The sequence below is a fragment of the Idiotropiscis lumnitzeri genome, chromosome 9 (genome assembly GCF_059441095.1).
Source record: "Idiotropiscis lumnitzeri isolate Australia: NSW breed Sydney's pygmy pipehorse chromosome 9, RoL_Ilum_1.0, whole genome shotgun sequence".
NCBI classification, from domain to species: Eukaryota; Metazoa; Chordata; class Actinopteri; order Syngnathiformes; family Syngnathidae; genus Idiotropiscis; species Idiotropiscis lumnitzeri.
The window spans coordinates 4133297-4159268 of NC_142399.1; the positions used below are offsets into that span (position 1 = coordinate 4133297).

General features: G+C 40.4%; 2 protein-coding genes and 1 long non-coding RNA gene across 4 annotated transcripts in view; 1 reads left to right on the plus strand and 2 right to left on the minus strand.

The window, feature by feature from the left end:
- Positions 1–5932, minus strand: part of hpse2 (heparanase 2) — a 39356-nt gene extending 33424 nt beyond the window's left edge. Inside the window, exons 1-3 of one of the 2 annotated variants that reach the window (XM_088305616.1) lie at positions 5557–5930; positions 4226–4380; positions 3294–3455 (exon numbers count right to left, since the gene is read on the minus strand). In XM_088305616.1, coding sequence (XP_088161742.1) covers positions 3294–3455; positions 4226–4380; positions 5557–5834 — 595 coding nt within the window. In that variant the 5' untranslated portion in view covers positions 5835–5930. Of the gene's footprint in view, positions 1–3293; positions 3456–4225; positions 4381–5556 lie in introns of both variants that reach the window. The other variant, XM_088305617.1, reaches the window with a different exon arrangement.
- Positions 5933–9869: 3937 nt separating this feature from the next.
- Positions 9870–22931, plus strand: cnnm1 (cyclin and CBS domain divalent metal cation transport mediator 1). The gene is made up of 10 exons (XM_088304597.1): positions 9870–11360; positions 16024–16167; positions 17247–17387; positions 17648–17817; positions 18209–18308; positions 19441–19583; positions 19658–19901; positions 20390–20494; positions 21227–21328; positions 22022–22931. Exons 1-10 carry the CDS (start codon positions 9971–9973, stop codon positions 22099–22101), a joined length of 2619 nt encoding a protein of 872 aa, XP_088160723.1. The 5' UTR covers positions 9870–9970; the 3' UTR covers positions 22102–22931.
- Positions 11918–18401, minus strand: LOC148329920 (uncharacterized). Its single transcript, XR_015845060.1, has 4 exons — positions 15504–18401; positions 15003–15124; positions 12643–12802; positions 11918–12396 (listed from the first exon to the last, which is right to left on the minus strand). It is a non-coding gene; the product is annotated as an uncharacterized LOC148329920 (long non-coding RNA).
- Positions 22932–25972: the final 3041 nt, after the last annotated feature.

Below are 25972 nucleotides of genomic sequence, written 5' to 3' on the forward strand. Positions count from 1 at the left end.
CTTTTAAAACAACACCTGCTCACGCGCACGTCGAAACACACACGCACACACCCACACACACGCACAAACACGCACACACGCATAGGATTTAGGCTGATTGTTAGCAGACCATTTTTAAACACCTCCCTTAATCCCTGACCCTTATTACTCTTTCCACCACAAAGATGTGAGGTCTTAACACTAAAGCCTGTTTACACAGATTTAAGAGATACATATAATATGACCTCTGAGCAAACAATCTCATTACTCACACGACACTTTCAAGGTATTTTAGCCCAAATTCTTCACTATTGTACAGTGGAACTGTGAAAGGTTCAACATGTTGCAGGATGCGATTTCGATATTTGGTAGGAAAAAAAAATCACGAATAAATGTTTTGGTCCCTTATAGTTGGCAATAATAAAGAAATAATTTACAGGCAGTACATTTAACTCTTTTACAGTATTTGTTTAGAACAAAGAAAATGGCAAAAATCGGATGGTTTTTTTTTCCCCCCTTATTTTTGCCATTTTTAATGTAATTATCTGTGTACCATGTTATGTGCTAACGTGTAAAAACACAAATACAATAAATCAAAAATCGGATTTAAAAAAAGCTAATATAACAATCAAACCAAACAATCGCTGTTACTTAATAAATGACAACTTTTATGAGGTGTATCAAGATGTTTTTTGTTGTGAAAATCACACAAAACAGTATGATGCCAATGAAATAACTGATCAAAACATTAACAACCAAATAAAATGTGAAATAACGTATTTAGTTGTCAATTGATTCATTCATATCGTGAAATAAAAATCCGACAAACAAAATGGCAAATGGCGGGAGGGATTTATCTGACTGAACTGTTATCAAATCCATGAAAATACAATAAATCATTGGATGTTTTTTTTTTTAACTCATAAATCTCCCTTTGTCATACAAATCAATCATAATTTCAAACATCACTCGAGTAAAAAGTTAAGACTCAAAAGTATGACTTAGGCAAAATTGGGTTTCGCCCCTTTTTCCATATTTTATCAGTTATCAAAGAGACAACCACAATTAATTTTGTTATCAATCCACCTTGAGGCTATGAATGTAATCATTTTACACTCAACAAGCATGTGATTTATAGATTTGCTTTCACCAAGTACTTGTTAGTTGAAGCCAGGAGTTCAAAATATCTTTCGTAAGCTTCGTTTGGCTTCCAAAACATCTCCGGAAGGTCATTCTCCACACACACAGTCATGTTGCATGCTTTTAAGGATGAGAAGCAACAGAACATTAACTTTGAGCGCTTGTGGTCTATTATTCAATAGATCCTGACATTTTTCATTGCTTACAGACCACTGACGTTGTTACAGGCATTGTGGGCCATTTCTCTTGGACCAGACACTGTTTTGTGGAGACACTTTGTTTCTTCTCTTAGCCACACAGTTGCATGCATTGTGAAATCATTAGCCTCCATCATTCAAAAACATCAGAGCGGTAACAGAAGATCCAGAATTTAGTCACCTTCGCCCTTTACATAAAACAACAAAGCGTGTTCAATTGCACACAGCTTCCCACAACGGGATAATTGGATGAGCGGTAATTTCAACACATGTGGCTTGTGTGTTACAGCTCCAGCTGTTGTGAAATGCGCTACATAAATAAAGTTGTATTAGAGAATTGTATTGTCTCACGCATAAAACACTTGTCAGAAGAGCCGCAAATGCTTAATACTAAGTGCAAGACGACGGTGTTAGCTGTTAAATATAATTTCACAAATATTCTTAGAGATGTGTCATTCCACTTGTTACACCTCGAGTACTACCTCCGCAGGCAAGAAATTGTAGCGTCAATTTTGTTAACCCCAAATATGTGCTGGGTGCAGGAATACAGAACAATAAGGCATAATTGCCAATTTTTACAGAAGTCCTTCTCGAATAGTGAAGCGCTGCCAGCGGGAGCGTTTGTGAACATGTTTTTATTGCTGTATAAAACTAAAAGCGATCAGCCAGTTGGTCCATTTTTCAACAACAGGCTCAATTTATATATTTTTTTTTTCAAATCAGTAAAATGATTTTTGCTCACATTTTCAGTTTTATCAATTTGTTTCTGAGAAGTTAGTACGGAAGTAATTAACTTAAAACTGCCCACAAATAATGAGGAACATTGCCACGCACACTCCACTCCCTCGTCACGGGAGGGACTGATCAAAATTTGTCTTTTCAAAGTCATTGTAATTACTTCGCTTACAGAGTTGGGCTCTCGACCCTTTTTTGAAGGTCAGTCACCCGCTCTCAAGCTGCGATCTCGGAGCCATTCCGGCCTCGACCCTCTGGCCTTAGTCATAAAAATGGTTGGGCAACAACAATCAAACCAGAAATTTCTTACCAAAAAAAAATAAAATGCTGATGAACATTCAATATACGGAAAGTGATGTGGAAAACCTGATAGCACCCCCCCAAAAAAAAAAAAAAAAATACCCAAACTATGTAAAAATATTTGATAACATTTTGATGAAAAATCCGATGTATATGCTGAGAAAATCCAGATTATTAACGATGGCAGCACAGAACCTCCCTGGAGTGTACGAGATTGTGTTTGACATTATCAAACCCCAGATTTGCATAAAATGCAAAATAAATTACTGATCCGATGCAGGCGGTCAGAACTGTGTACTGTCTAACTCACATGATCTCATTTATCATTCGTGTAGCGTGGATGCAACTCAGTCTTACTAGGTGACAATAACAAAAACATGGGTACATTCCTTAATTCATCGAAAGGGAGCACGTACTGCCTCGGGGAACACTCGCACTCTCAGTAGTGTTAGGGATAAAGAGTGCATTTCCGAAAACAGCCATGAAGTGCAGTGAACAAACCCGAAAGAGTCACCATGAAAATGTTTCCGCTATAAATGCAACACCACACATGTTTTTGAATAATCCCAAAGACTGCAGTCAATTCTGCAGACAAATCTCTCATCTTGCGCAGTTCCGAGTTTCCACTGCAGTCAATCATAAAAACAGACAAGAAAGGCAGCCAGCCCAAAAAAACGGGGTCTCCGAGTTCTGTGGTCAACTTGTGTTAACTTAAACAGGCGGAAACATCAGTGTGTTTACTAGACAGAGCTGAAACACCCCGCTATTCACCCTCCACATTCCTCCTCTCCCAATTTGCATTTGTCATTTTGAAAGCTGACAGTTTACATTGGCTTTGAACGCTCTGTGTGTGCATACATCAAGGCCCAAAATGTGTTAAATCAACAGAAGTAATGTTTCTGAAGCCTTACTTTACATGCGAGTGAGCGTGGAATCTCCTACCTGTTATTGTTACATTGCTGTAGATATTGGACAATTGCTCCTTGAGCAGGACGAGATGTGTGCTGGCCGCTTTCTCTCGCTGGAGCTGCAGCATCATATCGGGGTGGCTTGCCACTTTGCAACCGTTCTGCTTGTCCATTGCAATGTCACTTCGAACTATATCTGCAACGGGGAAAAAAATCCCAGCTGACTTCACTCTGAACTGGTTTGCCAGCCCATTAAGACAACCAATCATATTCACACCTTTAGACAGGTTTATGTTAAGGAACCTCACATGCATGTTTTTGGAGTGTGGGAGGAAGCCGTAATACATGGGGAACGCCACACAAAAATGCCATATTCAAACCAACAACCTCCAGACTGTGAGTCAGTTGTGCTAACCATTTTTTCCACAGTGTCGCCACTTTTGCTGACAATAAATCATATTAAAACTATCTGGTGAAAGTGAATATGTGTTCCTATTGTTGTACAACATATCTCAGTGGCAAATTTTAAAGTACTGTAAACATGACAACTGTTTTAAAAGCATTATAACATTTCCCACACAAATACGGTATTAACCATTAAAGATACTTTTAAACTATCTGCCTACATTTCGTTTGCATGAATTGACACCATTTGGAAGACGTTGTAAACTACTATTTAAAGAATACACGTGTTTTTATATCATTCACATCTTAATGATGTCAAATACATGAACGAGGCAACCATGACAAGTTACTGTGCCAACTTATGCTTACTGTGGGGCCTTAAAAACCGACACCTGCATGTAACGGAAAATAGACTTGCGTAAAAGTAAATTACTTTTGACGGGGGGAATTAATTTCGAGCAGGTTACAGTCTGGTCGAGTTAACGTGAAATGAGCGAAATAGCGCTGTTTAAAAGTGACGACGTAAACTTCAAGTGTGCGTTTTCTTGTTTTTGTTTTTACCGTCGTCGTAGTTCTTCAGGTAGTAGTCGGGCCCGGGCCCTCTGTATTTAGCCAGGTTCTTCTGGTTGTTGAACTGCAGAAAGTCTGTCCGCTTACCGCCAAACCGTAGAAAAGCTGGAGACAGTCCTCTCGCCAAAGTCACGAGGCGCTTGGAGCTGTGGGCACACTTCAATTAGTTCTTCCGGGTTATTGTGCCAGAAAAAAAATAAAAAATAAAATACGCATTATGTGTTTCGCTTCTTGGTTTTGTAAAGCGACAATTTGTGATACTTCAATTGGCGTGTTGTATTGTGCATTGATAAAGTCTTTATTGCAAATTAAATAGGAAATTCATTCATTTAACGTTTAAAGCATTTAAATATATTTTTATTTGCCGTTTATATTATGTTTGTTTTTATAAAATATAAATATTTATATAAATGTTTCCAATATTTTTTCCATCTAGGTGTGTTAATGGCCATCAATGGAACTAAAGTACGACCACAATTCAGAGTAATTGAAATATAAAACGTACAATGTATATCATGTCTTGGTCTGTAGTACAGTAATCTTTATTATAGTATAGTACATTTTATTTTCGTTTACAACTTTTCGCCGAAGACAAGTGTGTCATATCTGTCATTGTTCTGTTTTAGTAGAGTATTGCCAAAAATGTAAGCTCTTTTTTTTAATTATTACTTTTTCCATCCGTGATATATATTGTTGAGCGCATTTTTACAGGGATGTAATTGGAGGAGTTACGCACGCTACATAAAACATAAGAGAGTGTAACTGATCATTCATTTATTATGTTTATAATTAATTATTTGCTACATGCCCGGCTGTTATATTTTTACTGACTGTGTCAATTTATAGTATCTCTTAAACAGTATATCATTATATAGCATGTTGTTTATTTCTAGTAGTAGCGAGTAGGGTCAAGTAAAAACGATTAACAGAACACGGAGGAGGAGGATTTCATAACCCTTCTTCCCACTCCTTTTTTGAATATGAAAAGATTTTTTTCATTGGCTGGTGTTGATTATTTTATATATTTTTTGGTTACGTTTTCAACTTCAAAATAAACCTTGCAGACTCCTGTCTCAACAAAGTGACATAACTGCAAAATTCGGGAAATTACGAGACTATTCTGCACATAATGCAAAATTAATCCTGGGCGATTTTCTGCAAATGTGACCCAGAGGTTTCTTTGGAGGTGTCGAACTATGCTTGGATTTTTTTTTACACGATGTGCAAATGCAATAAATCCATTACGCACTGGTTGTTTTCATTTTCCTCGACATAAACGAACACCATTTAAACTTTTCTTAAAAATATCCAACAAAACGTACCTGAGAAAGACCAGCCAGCCGTCACTGATAATCGACGGATCCAGCTGCAGGGAGAGAAAGTTGTCGCTGAGCACTTTGGTGGGACTGCGGGTGTTGACGTCCAGCAGAACCAGCGTCCTTCCCAGGAAGCCCGCCCGAGACCCGCCGACTGTAGATCTCTGATACGTCGGGAAGGAGGACGAGGAGAAGGAGGAAGAAGAAGAGGAGGAGGTGGAGATGACTGGCAGCAGCAAAGATGCCAGCCACCAGCAGGACGATCGTGGATGTGCTGCCTGCATCTCGAAAGAAGCTTGAACTCTTCCCGGCGTGTATATGCAGATCACGGTGGAGCTTGGGCACCTTTTTCCTCACGATCTGTCTTCCTGTCCGCTTGTCTCACTCCGCCACCCAACCCAACCAAACGCCCCCCCCCAACTCCCGCCCATCTGAGTCGTTTTTTGGGAGCTGCGCACCGAAACGATTGCGCACATACGCAGCACTAGTGAGAGGCTAGGGGGGTGGGGTGTAAGGGGGGGGGGGGGGGGGGGTTAATCAACGGTCCCTCTTGTACTCCCCACCCTCGCGCACCACGTCAAGGAAGTAATGAGAATAAGAAGTACCTTACGTAATTATTCAGTTATTTGTACTTTATTTGATAATTCATTTCTGAGCTTCTATTAAAGCTGAAACTATCAAATATTTAGGCATTCGGATATCTGACTGAAAATGCGATCGAATAAATCGGGTCTTTGGATACAAATAAATATTTTTGAGGGATGGTTAAAGATATTGAAAACAAAAAAAAAATCAAATTTCTATGTGATTGTGTTGTCAACTATAGTTGAGATCTGATTCACTCAAAGGTAAGTATTTTATTATTATTTTTTTGCAGTAGTTGTCATAAACCCAGCATGTTTTGTTACTTGGTTTACCCGCTCCTTGAAAAGGTGCAAAGTGTGACTCCAATTTACGGGTTTCAATATGACTAGTTAATTATGAACACATCCTCAGTTGTAAGCTCGTGTGCACATCTGTAGAATAACATCTTCTCAGTTGCTTATTTTTACTTCACCTCTCAAGAAGATTTCATTTGTTTTCAATGGAGATGTCAGGTCATAGGTCACATTAATATAGGAGAACCTTTATATATTATTTATTTTGGCCTTTTTTATACATGGCCAAAAAATGGCATTTGAACAGGGGGGTGTAGAATTTTCATATCTATTGTTAGCACCAGAGTTGAATCAGCAACTGTACTTTTTTGCAATTTGTTCTTAGACAAGTAGCTGCACTTTTCCTAAAGCACAGACTAGTGTACTTTTGCTTCTGGTGAACAGTGTATGAAAGACTTCATTCTTTTTTTCTTTCCTAGAAGGCACGCCCAGTTCTTTGCGTTATTAATATTTTTCAGAGGATTATTTGACAAACAAGGCCCGTTATAGGGTTATGTCAGGCTGGATACCCTTACTTCTATACTTTTTGAAATTTGCACTTTAAAATGTACTTGTTCATGAACCTTTTTTGCTTGTTATTGTGCTTTTGTTTACTTTATTGTACTTTAGTCATCATTATTGCAATTGTACGTGGTGTATTTTATGGTTGTAATATAATACAATGACCGAGGAATAATTATGCGTTGGCATTGCATTATTGCTAAAACAGCACAGTCTTGTAATGTATTTCATTTACATTACCTTTGTTTGAATAGTTGCATTGTTTTTCAAACGATTAAATAAAATGAATTCTAACGATGACCTCAAGGCAAAACGTCAGTTAACCTATATCCTACATGTTGAATATATTGTAGTATCTCTGATCCAAATACATTACAAAAATTGAGTATAGCATTTTAATGGTTAATAAATCAACGTGTTGCTCATATGTTTGTTTTTACAAAAAGAAGAATTATATTTAATATTATATAGAATCATGAAATATTCGTATTTCTTTGAAAGTTTAGTGAAAGCACGTGGCTGTATTTACGTCTCTGCACAACATATGAACTCCATGTGACTTGAGTGCTTAGCCTGTGTTCTCTGAGAGCAGAAAAAGTGACACGCTCATAAATATGACGATTTGAGCATGCACGCAGGAGGCGCAGAGCCAAGCGTCTCCACGGGCGACCTGAGCAGCTTTTGAGGTCATGCACGCAATCGCGTCTCACACACGAGCGCCAAACTGCAGGAGAAACATAACAGGCCGATTAAAGAACACTTGAAACCCTCTTAAAAAACACACTAACTTTCCAAGTTACACAAAAGCTTTAATCGGCGAGATCTGGGATTTCACGCAATAACATACTTCTTCAAAAATAAAAAAAGATGACCATTGATTGTATTTCTATTCTTCACGTTTGCATCTTGTCTGAAATGCGTTATTTAGTTCGGGTGTGCCCTTTACGTGATCTGGCTTTTCGAGCACACTTTATTTCCAAATTAAAAATGTGACGATACATATTTGTTATTTTGAAGGACGTTTTCCTTTTGAGCAAGCCTGTAAATAACAGCAACATGTTGTTAAATTTAAACAGTGTTTAATAAATAACAAATGTGAATTTGTGTCTCTTTTTGTATATTTGCCAACGTCGAGGTATTTTTTTAAAACACGGCAACACATACAAACCTCTGTGTTTGTTTAATGAGTTGGTGGATATTGTACAACATGCGCGCCGAAGCAGTGATTTTTACGCACGGCGCAGAAAAAAAATTAATGACTTTGTGTATACCAAAGACATCGATTGGACTTTACACTACAATTTAAACATACAATTAGTATTAAATATATCTAATTACAACTATATCAAGGAGAACAAAGTCATACAAACTTGATTTCAATTATTTTCGATATACGCGACACAAGTGAATTTAATAAATGTAGAGGTTATTCTTTTATTTGTTACAAAAAACTATTTATACTGCACGACTATTCCATTCTTTTTGTTTTGTGTTGCAATTGCCTTTTTTCACACATCCGCATTCATTGCATAAGCGCGGCTTTTAAATATTACCAATCAGTGTGTGAGTGCGTGTGTTTTTTCCAAAATTAGTTACGCACTCACGGGTCACGACGCAGATATGGCGACAAAATCGGATTCAGTTCAGCTACTGCAACCACAATTGGAGAAAGCTATTAGTTTCTGATACGTTAAGAAAGTTGAGAGGGAAAAATGTTTATTTGAATGTAATTTATTTCGCCCAACCAGCGTCCAAAACCTTAAATAATGAAATATGAAAAGGAATGCTATAAAAGGTTTACAAAGCACACATTATATTAGTTTCTGTAATTTAATTATCGTACATATTGAAAATGAGTAATTCTTTCACTCTAAACAAAATGCTTGAAATTCGTTTGTGAAGCAAATCACTGAAATACGATATTTAAAATAATCTTTCTTAAGTACATTTTCTATCGCTTTAAGATGTGTGTCTGTGATTACATTCACCTATAAACGGGAAATAATGATAAACGGGAGAATAGTATATCGTATTATAGTTTACATATTTTTATTATTATTGAACTTTTTTTCTTCGCCTTGTCGGTTTGTGCTTTTATAAGCCTCTGGATGACAGTTTTTGGGGCCGATGTTCAAACTTCAAACCTTAAAATAAATACGAAAAAAGTATGTTAAAAATGTTTAAAAAAAAAACAAAATTTTCATTAGTTTATAGTTTAATCGCTCTAGTTTATGTAAAAATATATTTTAAAAAGTGTGGGATTAAAAAAAGACTTTATAGAGCAAAGTATTCATTCATGTGTATTTTTTTTTACTGATACAGTACAGATGAAAAATCCCTTAACTCAAAAATACAGTTAGGGCATTATTGGATTTTGCTAAAATATCTTCGGTAAATCAACAAACATGCTTAAGGGGTTGATTTAATTTTTTTGGGTTGAAGATGATGGTTCGGATTTGAAGTGTTTCAATACAGAAGCTCTTCCCCTCACTTGTACTTAAGCACCTGTACTTCGTTCTCAATAGAGTTCACTTGTACTGAAGTACTTCCTCCATCACTGACACTTAACGAGAGTCATGAGACCCGAAGAAAGCTTGCACCTTCGCATAAATCCAAACGGCTTTTGTTGAAATAGGGGCAAATGCTGCCATCTAACGGTTAAATTGAGCACTGCATGTAGATCTAGTTTAACAGTGTTCTTTTTTTGCCATTGGAGAATACGTATATCATTTTTATTATTGGGTTTTATACTGTTGGGCATTATTGACGACGTGGATTTGACACGCGGTGGCATTCCCCCCTGGTTCTATTTTTAGCAAGTGACAGAAAGCTATGGAGACGTCACGCGGCGTGTCATGTATATTTAAAGGCTGCGGTGAGTGTTCACAGTGTGACATACCCACGGCTGCGCTCCGTGGATATGCGGCTCCGTCTGCAAACCACGTGACCCTGCCAGCTCCCCCACACGTCCTTCGTTCAGCATGATGGCTGCGGATGCTGCTCCCTGCCGCATCCTGCATCCTCTCCTCCTCCTCCTCTTCCTCTCGGAGCTTGCAGCTCCTACCGCGGCATTACTCGGCGTCCGGCCCGAAGACACCCAAAGCGGCGAGCTGTCCGTGCAGGACGGCGTCCTGAGAGCCACGGAGGGGACTCGCTTCGTGTTGAGGGTTTACTACACGGAGCATCCCCGCGTGAACCGGAGCGGGGCGGCCGAGGCGGCCCCCGCTGCGCCGTGGATCGCTTTCATCGAAGAAGCGGACCGGAATGCGGGTCATTCCAGGGGGAACCCGTGCGAGGAGGAGAGCGCCCGTACCTCTGACATTGAACTGCTGGGTTCGTTCAAATCCGCCTCCAGCCACAACTCGGTGCTCGTCGAGCTTCTCGCCAAGCACCTGCGCCGAGGCGAAGCGGTCAAGTATTACTCCATGTGCGCGTTCGACGGCGTTAAATGGGAACACTTCGACACGAGAGACTTTTGGTTGGCGGTGGTGGAGAGACCCGCGGAGGCGGACGCGTGGTTGCAAGCCGGCGTGTCCGTGCTGCTCTTGGGGCTTTCTGCACTGTGCAGCGGGCTCAACATCAGCATGCTGGCGCTGGACCCAGTCGAGCTGCGGGTTCTGCAGAACAGCGGCACCGAGAAGGAGCAAAAGTACGCACGGAAGATCGAGTCCGTGCGCAAACACGGCAACTACATCCTGTGCACCGTGGTGCTGGGCAACGTCCTCACCAACACCTGCTTTGTGGTGTGGATGTGTCAGATTTTGGGAATGACCGCGCTTTCCACCGCATCATGCACTTTGGGGATTTTCTTCATTGGGGAGATCCTGCCTCATTCGGTGGCGTCCCGGCACAGCCTCGCCATCGCGTCCAAGACCTTGTGTGCCACCCGGCTCCTGATGCTCCTTTTCCTGCCGATCGCTTATCCGGTGTCCAAGATCCTGGATTTCCTGCTCCATCAGGAAATCTCCAGCTTCTACACACGGGAGAAGCTCGTGGCCATGCTGCGCGTCACCGACCCGTACCATGACCTGGTCAAGGAAGAGCTCAACATCATCCAAGGGGCTCTGGAGCTCAGGACCAAAACGGTGGAGGACGTGCTCACCCCTCTGTCCGACTGCTACATGCTGTCCTCGGACGCCGCGCTGGACTTCGGCACCATGTCCGACGTGATGCAGAGCGGCTTCACCCGGATCCCCGTGTATGAGAACGAGCGGTCCAACATCGTGGACATCCTGTTCGTCAAAGACCTAGCCTTCGTGGACCCAGACGACTGCACACCGCTCAAGACCATCACCGAGTTCTACAAGCACCCCATGCACTGCGTGTTCAACGACACCAAGCTGGACGTGATGCTGGAGGAATTCAAACGAGGTAATTGAACACCGGGGGTGAATCCTGCTCCTCTTGGATCAATCGCAGGCCGCCAGGCTATTATGAAGGCGGTGCTGCTGGCTTTTAAGGCACCATGTGCTCTGCATCACATTCTGGAGCACTCACCACCTATGGTGTGAGGGGCCTTTGAAGTGTGTGCGGTTAGTTAAAAACACACCAAAAACCAAGAGGAGAAGTGCCGTATTAAGCTCACAGTAGGCCGTGTCCATGAAGAGCCTTTCATCCCTATGGAGAGGGCCAGATGTGAAATGTGAAACAGTGTCAAACTGAAGGGGTTCAAGCAGGGGTGACCATGCCTACAAACATGATGGAGTAGGGCCTTTCTGATCTATCAATATAAGACATTAGGTGCATACAGATCTGGACTGGAACAAAAAAAATAAATAATCGGCATTGCCAATTTGGCTGAGCCCATTCTCTCAACTTTCTCTGTAACAGAGAAGTCATTGTTTATCGTACAATCCACAGTCAGGGCTTCATTAAATAAAATGCACATATATATCGAGCCTTACTCACTCAGAATACAAGCAGGATCTAGTCCAAGTAAAAATCAACATTTTGCTGAGATTAATTAACTTGAAAATGCAATTGTATTTGCTGTTGGTTGGTTCAGGCTGCGGTGTGTATTGTAAATGGATTAAGGACTGATCCCTCTAAATTGTGGGTCGGTCTCTTGGCGTAAAATGGAGGAAAATAAAAAACAACAATCACCACGTTGGACCGGATGAATGGCTTTTCATTTGGGAAAGATAACTTGAGGTACAAGTGCTTTGAGTAACAAACGTGGTCATGGAATTATATTTATATGTTACGGATACCTACATTTTAAATCAGATGTCGATTTTAGCAAGCAACAACAATGCACATAATTAGTTTTAGCGGGCCATGTAATGATGTGATTTAGTGTCTTCAATGAACCAAACTTGCATGTTTTTGGAATATGGGAGATTGGTGGAGTACCCAGAGAAAACTTCATGGAAGCAGGGAACTCAGACTTGAACCTCGAGCATCCCAACTGTGAGCAAAAGTTAAAATCACAAATTGCACATCTCTCTGACACGGCAATCAAAAGTAAGCATTATTATCGTTTTAAAGTCAACATTTTTCGATAAAACTCGCTCATTGTGTTTCATTTAAATAGGGCTGGCCAATATACGTTCCACCTGGCAATTCTAAAAAAAAAACTGAAAGTTGAATGTAAACAAACAACTTCAGTTTTCTAACAGCCATCGGTTTGACGGTTGCTGAGAAGCACACATACACGTGGAATGGTTGCTTCACTTGACTTCATTTCTTGTTGCTCTCCACATCTTCTGCAGGACGAATTCCCTTCTTTCCATGTCGGGATGAAGCTTCTCTCAGTGGTCATGGTTGTAGAATCGTGGAAAAACATCAAAAGTCCAATTGCACGATAATTTCTTCTAAATAAAAACAAATAATAGCTAAAATGAAGTTACAAGAAGTTACAAATAACTTGGACATATTGTTAGGCAAACAAAAAGCATGCTTTTATTGACACACAAGCAGGGAGCCAGTGAAAGCTTCAGCGGGCTGATTATTATGTGAAGAGAGACATGTTGACTTTGGGGAGAGGATCATAAATGACATTGTCACTTACAGGTCAGGAGGTCCATTGCCTCATCCCGCTCAGGATTATGATGGATAGCTTTTGGTCTGCTGACCCACCGGCTCTCAGGTCTGCCTATAAAGATCCCCCCGCCACCCCGCCCCCATCTTCCACTCCGCGGGCGGTTGCCATTCAACCCCGGCAGAGCAATCATGAAAAATTCAACTCCAACCTTTTTCCTTTCCTGTCTGGCGGCTTGCTTCATACTTTGATGAATTAAAGGCTCCCACTGCTTAGGCAGCCCTGCTGTGGGAACGTCACACTGGGATCTCTGGGGTCGATTTTACCCCGGAAATGAGGGGGAAATGTCACGAGCAAAACCTGAGTGCACATGCACACTCAATGGACGATTAATTAGGTACCTCTGCACAATGTAATGAGATCTGATACAAGCGCTGCCCTTACAAAGATAGCAATGCCCACTTTTGATTGACAGCAGGGTGGAATAGACATTTTGTCATAAAATATACAAATTATAATTTTGTACTTTAGCAAAGTGGGTATACCATCAATTCCGATACTTGTTATGATACACATTAATTAAGATGTGTCAAATATTTTACCGTGCAGTTATAATGGTGTGAAATTATGAACTGAACAATAACATTTGAATTGCCAGATTTTCGGCAGATCTCTTCCATATAACGCCATGTCGGTGCACATAATGTTGTGACTGCTGAGTAAAGGGATGTCGCCCAAGATGCAGTATCAGCAAAAAACAAACAAACACATAAAGAGTTCATCAAATTGAAATTTCCTGGGTATCATAGGGTAGAAATGTAAGGCAAGCGATTACATTACGAGGGACAGTGAGCGTAATGTTATGTTGACACAACAATGCATCATGGGAGGAAGGCCTGCAAACTGGTGGAGCAGAACGATTTGCAAAAGAGACATTCACATTAGACCCGGTTTCACTCGAGGCATGTGTGCGATTGCAAGTGTGTGCGTGTATGTGTTTTTCTACAAGGGTATTATGCAACACAACAGTGACGTAATGCAGTGCCCGGGCACATCAGCAGATATGAGGGCACATCCACGTCTGACTCACCTGAGCGAGTTAGACAGGCTGACGTCATCACCTAAGTCAAATTCATGTCAACTTTAAGATTTCTGTCAATGTTTCATTCCACATTATATGTCATCAGCATTTGTAGGTCAAATGAGTGTTTTGCAGCTGTTGTTCTGAGGCTCAAGGATTGCATTGCGGGATCATTCAAATATTCTGGTGGGTCATTTATAGTTCACAGGCCACAGGTTGCCCACCCCTGCTCGAGGGGATTAAAAGGTTTGATCCCTCAACAGTGATCGCCCTAAATCTCATATGAACTGGCTCAGTGGAGGATAGATATGTGTCTGTGTGTCTACTGGCAAATAGTTAGATAACCTATTTGGACATCATACAGCAACACACCCCCACAAAAAAAAAATCTATTTTTTGTGCAGCATGTTTTGACTATTGTGCACACTCGATGCTTATAACGCTTGACTATGTTGACTTCATGGTGTCACATTGTCTTTGGGAGGTGTTTAAACACTGAGGTGGCAGATGCAGCCATCCCCAGACTGATTGTGTAATAATGCTTTACGTAAGGGCAGCCAAATCTTCCCAAAGTGCCAAAGCATCTCCAGGCTAATCCCTCAAATACTCTTGTCTTGTCTGAGTCACAGAAGGCATGCAGGAGTTGAAGGAATATCATGGGCAAGCTCGAATATGTGATACGGTTTGTGGCGTTTTAGCTGCGTTAATGCTCATTTCATCTTGACTGCACAGATCTAGTTGCAGGGTCATTCTTAGGGTGTTGCAAGATAACATCCTCGTGTGAGAATATAGTCAGCGATTGTACAAACATTTTCAGTGATACATTTATACCAATTGGAACCTCTAAAGTTAGCCTGGACTTTCAATTTTGGGACGTTTTTGGTAAAAATTTCACTCACAACCTGAACAGCAATAAGGGCCAGTGGTGTCCCAATACTTTTGTCCCACCTACCTGTTAAGTGAGAGCAGGGGTCCTGGATAGCTATCCGGCTTCTGAAAACCTTGCTGATCATCTGAATCAGGTGTGTTACTGCAGGCAGGACACCGGCCCTCCAGGAACACGGATGAGGACTCCTGAGGCAGAGTGTTTGTTTCTTACATCAGCAATTGTATGGCAGTTAAGAATGTAAAACTGTTGCTTGAAAATTATGATTATGACAGTTAGACCTAGAAATACATTGATATGTATATATTTGCTGTACTTCATTTAAAAAATAGGTTAAGCAATAATAATTAAATGCACCCCTCTGCGTTTTGTGTTCCACTAATTCATTTATGTTACTTGTGAAAAGTGGTGGATAGTAAAGGAATCCGGCGGCATTCAGTTAAGCATCAATTCACAGTTTACAGCCATCAATTAATATAGAGGATATATTCGATATTCTTTTTCCATCAATTGAGCAATACAATATCATACAATGTTCATGGCATAAAATAAAAGTCTTAAACTCGCCAAGTGCCGTTGAGTAATTAGTCATCACCAATTATAGGACAGGCTGGGAAAAAACGAAAAATAACTCCTTCCATGTAAAAAACAGCATTAAATAGCTCAGTTTTTCTGCATTTTCCTCTTTTGTTTATCAATAATTCCAGACGGACTTCACTTTAAGTCCATCAGCAAGTACTAGGAAGAATAAAAAAGTATACACAGCGCTCATTTCCGGTCACATGGGTCACGGCGTTATGCCGCTACGTGCCCTTCAAAGTAAAAGGTTGGAACCTTATTAAATAACAACAAAAAACATTGATAAAACGATTCCTTTGCCAGTTTAATATTTTGACATACTTTAAGACATGTTGAGCTATTTAGTACATTCATTTTTACAATGGGTTTATAATCTTTATGACAGTTGTTATTAACAAGCTCTTATTTTATGAGGATACGTTAACGTTAACTAAGGTTACACTTGCACAACTCTCAACTCCGATTAAAATGTCTAAATGTTCACATATCGTATGATTTTTCTTTTCAGGCAAATCCCACTTGGCTGTGGTGCAGCGGGTCAACAACGAGGGCGAGGGAGACCCCTTCTACGAGGTGATGGGCATCGTCACTCTGGAGGACGTCATCGAAGAGATCATCAATTCTGAGATCGTGGACGAGACGGATCTTTACAGTACGTATACTGTACTTGACAAATTAGCACCAACTTGCTCTTACAGGTCTATAGCAAGTGCAAGTATGAAAAATTAGTCCTGTACCCAACAGCAAACAATGGACATTCTCCAAAACAGGCTGCTACCTCTCATCGGATCACCATTCTCTTTATGTTAAGACTTGGTGTAGCAGCATGTGGCTTATTGTCCCATGTTATGGTACGCTCTGTTCAAGCAACAATGGTCCCTTGACTTGCAAATTAAATTGACTTTGCTAAGGCGGTTATGTGATTGCTTTAAAATATGCAACATGTACTTCTCTTTGTTTTCGGTTGAGTTTGCCGTCAAGCGTTCGCCTCTGAAAAAAATCTTGCAAGTCAAAAGAAGAAATCAACCAATGGACTGCATGTACCTCGAAAAACTCGCAAGTCAGGTCACTTGGAAATCCACGTACCACTCTGTTACTAAACTTTGCGATTATGAGGTGTAGAGGTGTGACAGCAAGACCTGCTGCATTCAGAATGTCTACTCTTTACAATAAAAAAAAAAACACTGGTCACGTACAACACTGCAGTCTGCACTTGAGGCTCCTCTTAACAGATATTCACATTTTCTATGAATAATTCATTGCATAATCACTCGCTTCATTAATCTATTGATCCCATGCTCTCACCCTTGTTGTTCAAAGCTCACTACTTATACACAATGAAATAAGTGAAATCAACATAATCCTCTAATTGCCTGGAAGAGAAATGACAATCTCCCATGTGCTTTCTCTCTCAATATGTGTCGCCACTTGGGAAAAAAAAAATCTGTTTAATTGCATGTGATGTGTGGGTGCACATTCAGTAATTATACATATAGTAAAGAGGAGCTTATGTCTTTATGGCACCAGCTGTCCCTGCAGCGGTTATGATTCATTTGAGGGAATGTAATATATTAAATACCTTTGCATCTGCAGAGGATGAGTCTATTTATCAATCAGATAGGCGTGCGGATAATCCAATGCAATCCGTGGCTATAAAGAAAGCCATGACTAAAACCTATTTAGTGTGAGTAAAAAGAGTAAATACCTGGCTTCGCCATGTGTGTTTCGCAGCTGATAATCGGACTAAAAGGCGCGTATCGCACCACGAGAGGAAACAGCAGGACTTTTCCATCTTCAAAGTGGCCGAAAATGAGCTGAATGTGAAGATCTCCCCCCAGTTGTTGCTGGCAACACATCGCTTCTTGGCTACAGGTAGGTCATGTGACCCAGTGGGGACCTGTGGAATGACAACATTCACCAAGGGAATCAAATTCTGAATTTGACCGAAACGTGAATGCTAATTGGTTTGGAGAGAGGACAGTGGGGGAAAAAAAGAGAACAATTACGAAAGAATGACAGGAAGCACAACCGTCGCTACTCTGTTCTTTGAGCATGGGACAGAGAGAAAGGAGAGATGTTTTTTCCCCTCACCCTCCCATATTGTTGCGCGCGTTTGTGTCTCTGACTGTCAGAGGTGGAGCCGTTCAGACCGTGTCACCTGTCAGAGAAGATCCTGCTCCGTCTCATCAAGCATCCCAGTGTGGTGCAAGAACTCAAGTTCAACCCCAAGAACAAACTCGCTGCTCAGCACTACCTCTTCCAAAGGAACAAACCTGTCGACTACTTTGTCCTCATCCTGCAGGTATGCATGCCGAGTTCGGGAGAAAATCATTCGAAATCCCAAGTCTCAACGAGCTTTGTTGTTTTAATCACAGCGGTCAATTTTGAACTCGTAACACCGCCACCGTGGAACACAGTGTTTCTCAACCTCGGCTGAGCCAAGCCACCCGAAGAATCGTTACCCTCTTAAATTAATGTCTTAAGTAATTTTACAAGTGTTTTTCAGAAAACACAAACCTTTGAAATAAATTCTGATGATATATTTTAATCCTGTCTTTTAAAGGAGTTAGCTGATTTTAGCACAGGTGGCCGGCATTTTGATGTTTGAAATATTTCCCGTGTGTGATTTTTAATTGTATTCTGGATCGATGTGGCGGTCACATGACGAGTGAACACAAATGCTGATGTCGCAGGGACGGGTGGAGGTTGAAATCGGAAAGGAGGCCCTCCGCTTTGAAAACGGAGCATTTTCTTACTACGGCATGCCAGCCCTCATCCCACCGCTGCCAATCGGTAAGTACATCCATGATAACTTGTCAATACATGCCAACTGGGAGCGCCGCAACGGGCGCTAATGGCGCCGTTAACGGCGGCGACTAGGAGCAATGATAACTCCAAGTTAAATGTGCAGCCGAGCATCGGCTGTGGGAAGAAAGTAATTAAAAAGATGAGATTGAGAGAGAATTTCCCAGCGGACGAACACAACCTGACTAGGATTATACGAGCTAAGACTGCCGAGCAAGCAGAAAAGGTTCTCAGTTCCTATAATGTGCACTTTTGGTCTTCAAGTGTGTGTGTGCATATTTTGCGTTTCAGCGGTAGGCTTAAAGCAATTCCAAAAACTCATTTTAATATCTCTTAATCCCAAAATTAGGACATCGCAAAAATCCATAGTTCAGAAACGGTATAAAAACTAAATCGAGCCTAAACTTTTCTTTCGATCTGCTGTGGAAAGCAAAGTAGCGCAGAAAGGGCTTTGGTATGTGAATGCAATGGCGCCTTAAAATATGAGTTTGACAAAAAAAAAAAATCCCCTAAAATCATTTTTGTGTTTATGGTTTTCAATAAAGAAATTATAATATTATATATAATCAAATATATTAAACCGTTTGTCATGATTAAATGCTGCAATTACTAAATTAATTGCACTGCTCCTTCTGGTGTGCCCACTGGGGGAAATATCACAAACAAGACAGAACAGTTCCAATCACTGTAAATCGATCAGTAAAATGCTGTAATATTAGTCATTTATATTCATTATTTATATGTCTACATGTGGTGCTCCACCATTTGTTTTCAAATATTCATTGCACAAACACTTCTAAACTGGGTTTAACATCATTTTCCAATTCATGTTAGCATTAAATTCGCAGGGCATTTCTTTAGGTAGTAGTTTGGTTGTTTTAAAAACGGACAATGTACCGTAATTCTCTTAATTTTATGTTTAGTTTGACCGTAAACTTAAACTGTGAGCACCATCAAAAAGCTTGAAACGTCTTTTTTTTTTTTTTTAATTGTTCGCTATTGTTATATATTATGATATAACTTTTGTGGAAGCTGTCTTTTTTAATATTCATTAATATTATTCTTGTGGTAGTGTGTGTGTGTTCCTACTTATTTTTTTTTTTCCTGATTTTACGTGCAGGTCAGCGATACAGCTCTCGCAGCAGCGGTCTGAACCAATCAGACTCGCTGCTGAGCGGCGGCAGTATTGGTCAGCTATCTGCGGGAGGGCTCTACTTACCGGACTACTCCGTCCGACAGGTCACAGACCTGCAGATCATCAAGGTGACAAACTCAAACTCATGCTCATGAAGCACGCCACGTCTGAATCTTTGCCAACATTGTGACTCTTCCCTCAGATAATCAGAGCGCACTACCAGAATGCCCTGACGGCCACGAGGATGGACAGCTCCCCGCAGACGCCGGACCCGGTGGATGTCGACGCGAAGGGGAGGCCACCCGTCGTGGAAGCCCGCTCCCACAGCATCGCTCTCCCCCTCACCAGCGCCCACACCCGCCTGGGTCTGGCGCGGCTAGCTCAGCTTCATCCCCACTCGGGCCTTCGCAACACCTGCAGACTCAATGAGAGAAATCGCATAGTTCGTAAGTTGCAAAACAGATTTGTTGCTATAGCTCTCTTATTGGATCTAATAATGTTGTGCCTGCCTGTGCGTGTGGAAATTTTGAGAGGCATCTCAAGTCCCAGTTTAATTATCTTTCCCAATACTGTACCGCAAGGTATTTACAGATAAAGCATCTCATGAAGTCCGAGTCCAATTATGCCTCATCTCCCAAAACTCAACAAATGTGCCATGCACAATCTGCTCCTTTTTTTTTTCAAGGGCTTATAGGATTTCCCACAAGCCATCTGTACTCTGCTGTGTGATAGATGTCACTCTTCTACGTGTCAGGGAGAAAAATCAGAGCAGATGGCTCAAGTGATTGTCAATAACAGAGACGAATGTCACTATGAGTCATAAGACTTTAAATCACATTGCACCGACTAAAAGCGCTCCCAGTTACATCACCAATCAGGAAATACAATCATTTACTGTGAAGACGACCGCTGACTGGCACTTTTCTTCACACAGGCAGCAAATCCGATGGCCAGCGGAGTCCCAGTGACACAGTCTTCCTCCGTATGGATGAGATTCCCTACATCCAAGAGGATCGACCTGAGAATTATGGCGAAAACGGTCAGCATTGTTAAATAACAATAGACGTTTAAATACATTTCTACATCAAGTAGTTGCTCAATTTAAATATGATTTGGGCTATACGGAAGTACTTTTCAACCCCTTAAAAACAGCCGGGACTTGGACCGTTGTCAGGATGGAGGGACTGTTCCAAATACCAGCCGGGGGAAAGTCAAATCCTTTGGGTTTCTGCTGGAAAAAGAAAAATATCAAGAAAAGCCTACTAGAACAGCTGAACTTTATTTGGGGTTAATCAGAGGTACTTTCAATGCTTAAAAGTTTGACTATTATTGGCCACATCCCCAGTTACAAGAGGGTGTGCACACTTGTGCAACCACATTATTTGTTTGTTTACGCTCTCTCTTAATTTTTCAATTAAGTTGTATATCTTATAGGTCCTGTTCATGGTGGAAAAAGTTAAGACGTTAATTATCTTGGTCTCAAAAACCTTTAACATTTTTTTTTTAATTAAGTAGCTACTACAAACATTGTTAAATATTTTTGTTATTCTATTGTATGTATTTTTACATTTTTGTTACTTGTGCCAATTATTTACTTTTTTTTCTCCAAATTAGCATTTATTCATATTTTATGGCTGTCGTATCAATTAATTAGAAAAAAAAAAAAAATATATATATATATATATATGTGTGTGTGTGTGTGTAAAAACTTCAATGACTACAAACATTTTAATATTCTCAACCTACTCTACTTTTGTGTTTCTCCTTTCAGACGTGCCTACAGACTCTCAGCCATCCACCTCTCCTTACATCAGCTCTCGCTCTCTCTCCAGCTCCGAAGAGAACGTCGGGAAGAAACTCCTGCGTAAATTGAGTGAGTGAGACATCCACGTCCAGCAATGCGCGTCTACTCGAACTGCTTGTGTCAGACGTGGTAACTGTGGCTGGCGTAGCTTAGCAACAGATGATGGTTACTTACAGACGCTAAGCTCCCCGTTGGCATGACTCATTTATTTATTCATTCATTTGGGTCAAGGGATATGTTGCCAAGTGTGATGTTTGAGACAACTGGGATTTGACTGTTTCATGTGTGAGTTTTGTCTTTCCAGTGGGGCTGTTACTTTTTACCCATTTAACATTAGTTTGGATGCGCTTAGTTAATTCTGAGCGTAGACAGATTTTTGAATGATTGATTTGAAAATATTTTATTTTGGTTGATTTTTTATTTTTAAATTTTTCCTATAACATAAATGACACTTGAAGAGGGGTGTGTAGACTTTTTATATGCTATCTAAGTGTTAGTGAAAAAGTAAAATACACACAAATTCCAAATGCATATAGCCAAAGATGTTTCACTGCATTTGTTAAGATTCATAGTCGCGTATTTTCCGGACGAAGCCGCAGCATCTCTTAAGAAAAAAAAAACAATATACAAGCCGTACCCGGCTTATAGTCGGTAAAATACGGTAATCGTAATTGAAAATAACGTGAGAAAAAAAAAAAAGACTTATCCCATTAAGATCCTTCCGTTTGCCTCTAAATGCCATCATTTTATCCTTGTTTCCAGGTAACAAGAGGAGGAAAAAGTCTCGGGATGGAGAAAGTTGCTTGGAGGAAGGTCCGGAGCAGCCTCCAGTGACAAGCTAGCACACCTCTTATTTATTTTTACCTTCCTCCCGTCACGTAGACTCCCTCAATCTCCTGGCCCATCCCTCCAGGAGCCATTATCATCATGTGCTCTCAGGTCTCCACTGATACTCTGTCCCCAAACTGCCTCCCTTCACACCTGTGATCGAGACAAAAAGAGAACCATGCATAGGGAGGGGGGGGGGGGGGGGTAGAACTGAAAATTCCCAAAAGCAATACATTGGCTTCGTCGGCCTAATGTGGCGGTTCAATTCTCGAGTGAGAACTAAAGCCTCTGATACGCCTTTCACAGTCAGCTGGTGCCAGTGCTGTTTGGGTACGTGTGTTTGTGCCAGAATTTGCTGATTTAAAATGGCCACCAGGGAATTGTGGTCGTCACGTAATAGGAGCCTTCATGCCAGTTTTGCTCCAATGAGTACTTTTTCCGTAACACGCAAAGTTTGAATCAAGGCAACTTGTTGACGATTTATCACCTTGAATCGAAACGATATCTTCACTTCTTATAGTTGTTGTTGCTGAGCATGGCTGACGACGACTGCCTGCCAAACGGTTGCTCACCAGCCTAGTGGCAAAACACTTTCTTTCCACTTCGGCAAAGACGGCTTTTTGTTTTTCAAACCAGCATCTCTCGCAGTTCAGAATTTGGACATTGTTGTCCTCACCGTAATGTCCGTTCCTTTGAGATGCCAGAGGTCCAGATCTTGTCTGTCGTCAAAGGTTCTGATAGACCCTAGCACTGGCACCTGAAAGAGGTAGGAAGTCATTTAAGCCATTAAGCCAAGTGTCGATGATATATCATTCATGGAAATCAAAGCTTATTCTGGTGACAATTGAAAAAAAAAATGATGCAAAATTTAGTTTGGCAAAAACTAACCATTTACTTTAAAGACCAGCCATCCATTCATTTTTTGGTTAAAAAAATATAGCGAGTGCATATTATATATTTTGCTTGACATTTCCAACTAAATTGTCATGAGAACATGTTTAACATCCGTAAGAGGGAACGTATCATCATATTTCGTTTCATATTGTGAGGCAGTTTGCAACTGAAATGTTTGCCAAACTTATGTCATAATGGCGCTATCTACTGCCAACGCAAAAAAAAAGAAGAAAAAGCCACCACTTGTACAGAGCAGAGCACAATTTTTACAAGTGATTTGGGGAAAAAATATAATAATAAAACAAGAGCCATATTCTCCTGAACTTGAACGACAGCTAATTGTAACTCTCGCAGACTTAAGAGGGGCTTGCACAATTTTCAAACGGAGACACTTTCTTACCTGTTTGTTTTTATATGAGATAACCAAATAGGATGTGAACAATAGCAATATGTACAGTCGGTGGATTTCATTGAGCATCGGATACTACTTCTACTACTAATTCTGTCATTGCATGTTTTCAGCAAACAGCATTTTCTGTGCTTGTGTAGCTTTAGGGACTATCACATGAACTGATATTGATGTGATGCCATAATAATAAGAACAGTGCAATAAGACAATTCTGTGCTACTTGAAACCTAGTGAAACCTCTAAAGTTGAACGATTCAGAATTTGACACAAATTTGAGGAAAACCTGTAAAGCAGTGCTTCTCAATTATTTTCTGTTACGCCCCCCCAAGCAAGAAGAAAAAAATTTGCACCCCACCGCCACCACCACCCACTCTAATCTCGTTGCACACTTGAGTACAATGACAATAAAGGGATTTCTATTCTATTCTATTCTCCGCCGCAACTATAAATAAAAGCATTTTTGTTGCAAAACAAACCTACATCGTGGAGTGAATACTCGCTTACGCACATTGGACAAAAAGAGCGCCACTGCCAACTACTGGAGTAGCTGTGCAATTTCACTTTATTGTAGTACGGCAAAAAAAAAAATCACACGTGCCCCCCCCCCCAAGGGGGGCCGCTCCACTATTTGAGAAGCACTGCTGTAAAGTCACACAGAAGCAGAATGTAAGAATGTTACAAAATAAGGCGGGTGGGACCCTGAATCGAAATTTATAATCCATCCATTTTCTGTGGCGCTTGCCCTCATTTGAATCACGTGTGACTTGTGAACAAGTGCTACAGAACATTGATGGATGTTTTTAAGAGGATGACGGTCTGATCCTGGAACAGACTATTTCAAGAATTATTTTTTAAAGAACAGGAAGAAAAAAAAATATGGGGCATTCCCGTAAGAATTGTTTTCAACTTTTGAGGTTCAACAGTATTCCATTTTACATATAGACAATAATCATGAAAAAAAAAAAAAAAAAAACATCTTTCCAACCGTGCGGATCTTACATAAAATATATTCCATCCCAAAATCCATCGATGTTTGCAAGCATGAGGTGCCTAAGTCCAACTGTTGATTGAGGGACATGAGTTCATAATGGCATCTGTTTCGGGAAAAACATCAATACTTGGCACGAGTGCATCAAAACACATCACGACATCAAGTATTGCAATATTTTCTCCTCCCACGACACTGAAGCTGCCTACAAACCAACTGACGATAAGCTATGTGTGTGTGTTTGAGGATGTCTGACGATTGCTTATAAGCAGAGAGACGTTCGTATTTGCATGTTTGTTTATTGACGCTGCCTATAAAGTAGGATTGCCCCCCCCCCCTCCTCTCCCCTCTAGAGTGGCCTGCTGTCCATATGCATGCTGAGGCAGGGGCGGTGCATGAGTAGCATTTCCGCACTTCTCCCCAAAAGAAACTCACTCCTTCAAATCTTATGCGACTGTCGCTTATGTGTATGATCCTCAACAAACATATATTTCCTTTAAAAGACAGCTTCAAGTTGCTATCACGTGGATATCGAGGCTTGTGAGTTCAAAGGATACTTACGCATTCACTACCATTGACGGCTAAAGACGTTAAAGATCCATTTTTTTTTTTTTTTACTTGACTGGTAGTGAATGAGTTAAAAGCGTTTTGGATAATCAACAAAGGGAGATTTTTAAATGTGGGGATTTGCTCCAGGACAAACCTGAAAGTTGGATCAATATGAGGGAAAAGGAATATGACGCACATGCTGACGTCAAAAGGCTCTTTTAAACACACATGAATGCCGTGATAATAATACAGACTGCCTGAGGGGAACGCACTGCTCAGCACTTGGGACTGACCCAACTTTACATATGACTGACTGACTCTTCACATTTTGCCGTTTGTATTATTTCATGGAAGATAAGAAATTGAAAAACCTCAACTTTATTTAAAGAAAAAATATTTATGATTTTTTATTTTTATTTACTGTCAATACCAAGCTGCTGGTTTTTTTTTTTTCTTGTCACATTTTATTCTTTGGATGATCTACTTTAAGTACTGAAATATGAGAAACTGAACAAACTTCTAATATATTTACACAAATTATAGATAAAATACATTATGAACAATAAAATTGTACTACCGTACTATATTTTACTTGTCTTTATTTATGGATTGTATTTTTTCACCCTTCACACAATTCTTCTCTGTTTAGTTTAGTCAAATTTTGCAATCTGGATTTTTATGTTCTGGAAGTCATCCAAAGATGAGAAAACTTCAACGTACTTAAATAGTAAATTGGAAGTAGAGCTATCAACGTTAAAGCATTAACTGTGAGATTAATCCCAAAAAATGTTAATGCAGTTCAATATTTTAACTCAGTTTGATTTAATTCAAAAATAATTTGCATACTTTGCAAAGCCAAATTGAAATATTGTACCATATTAGCTGTAGCACATCATCTCAGAACAAAACACTGTGCTCAATTTAAAACTGTTTATGAGCCATAAATTTGCGCTGCTGTTGAGATTTATTTTACTTGACAAATAATGCTACTTTTCTCGTCTTAAGATGCACATTGATTCCAGCATAAATGACAAAACACACAAAC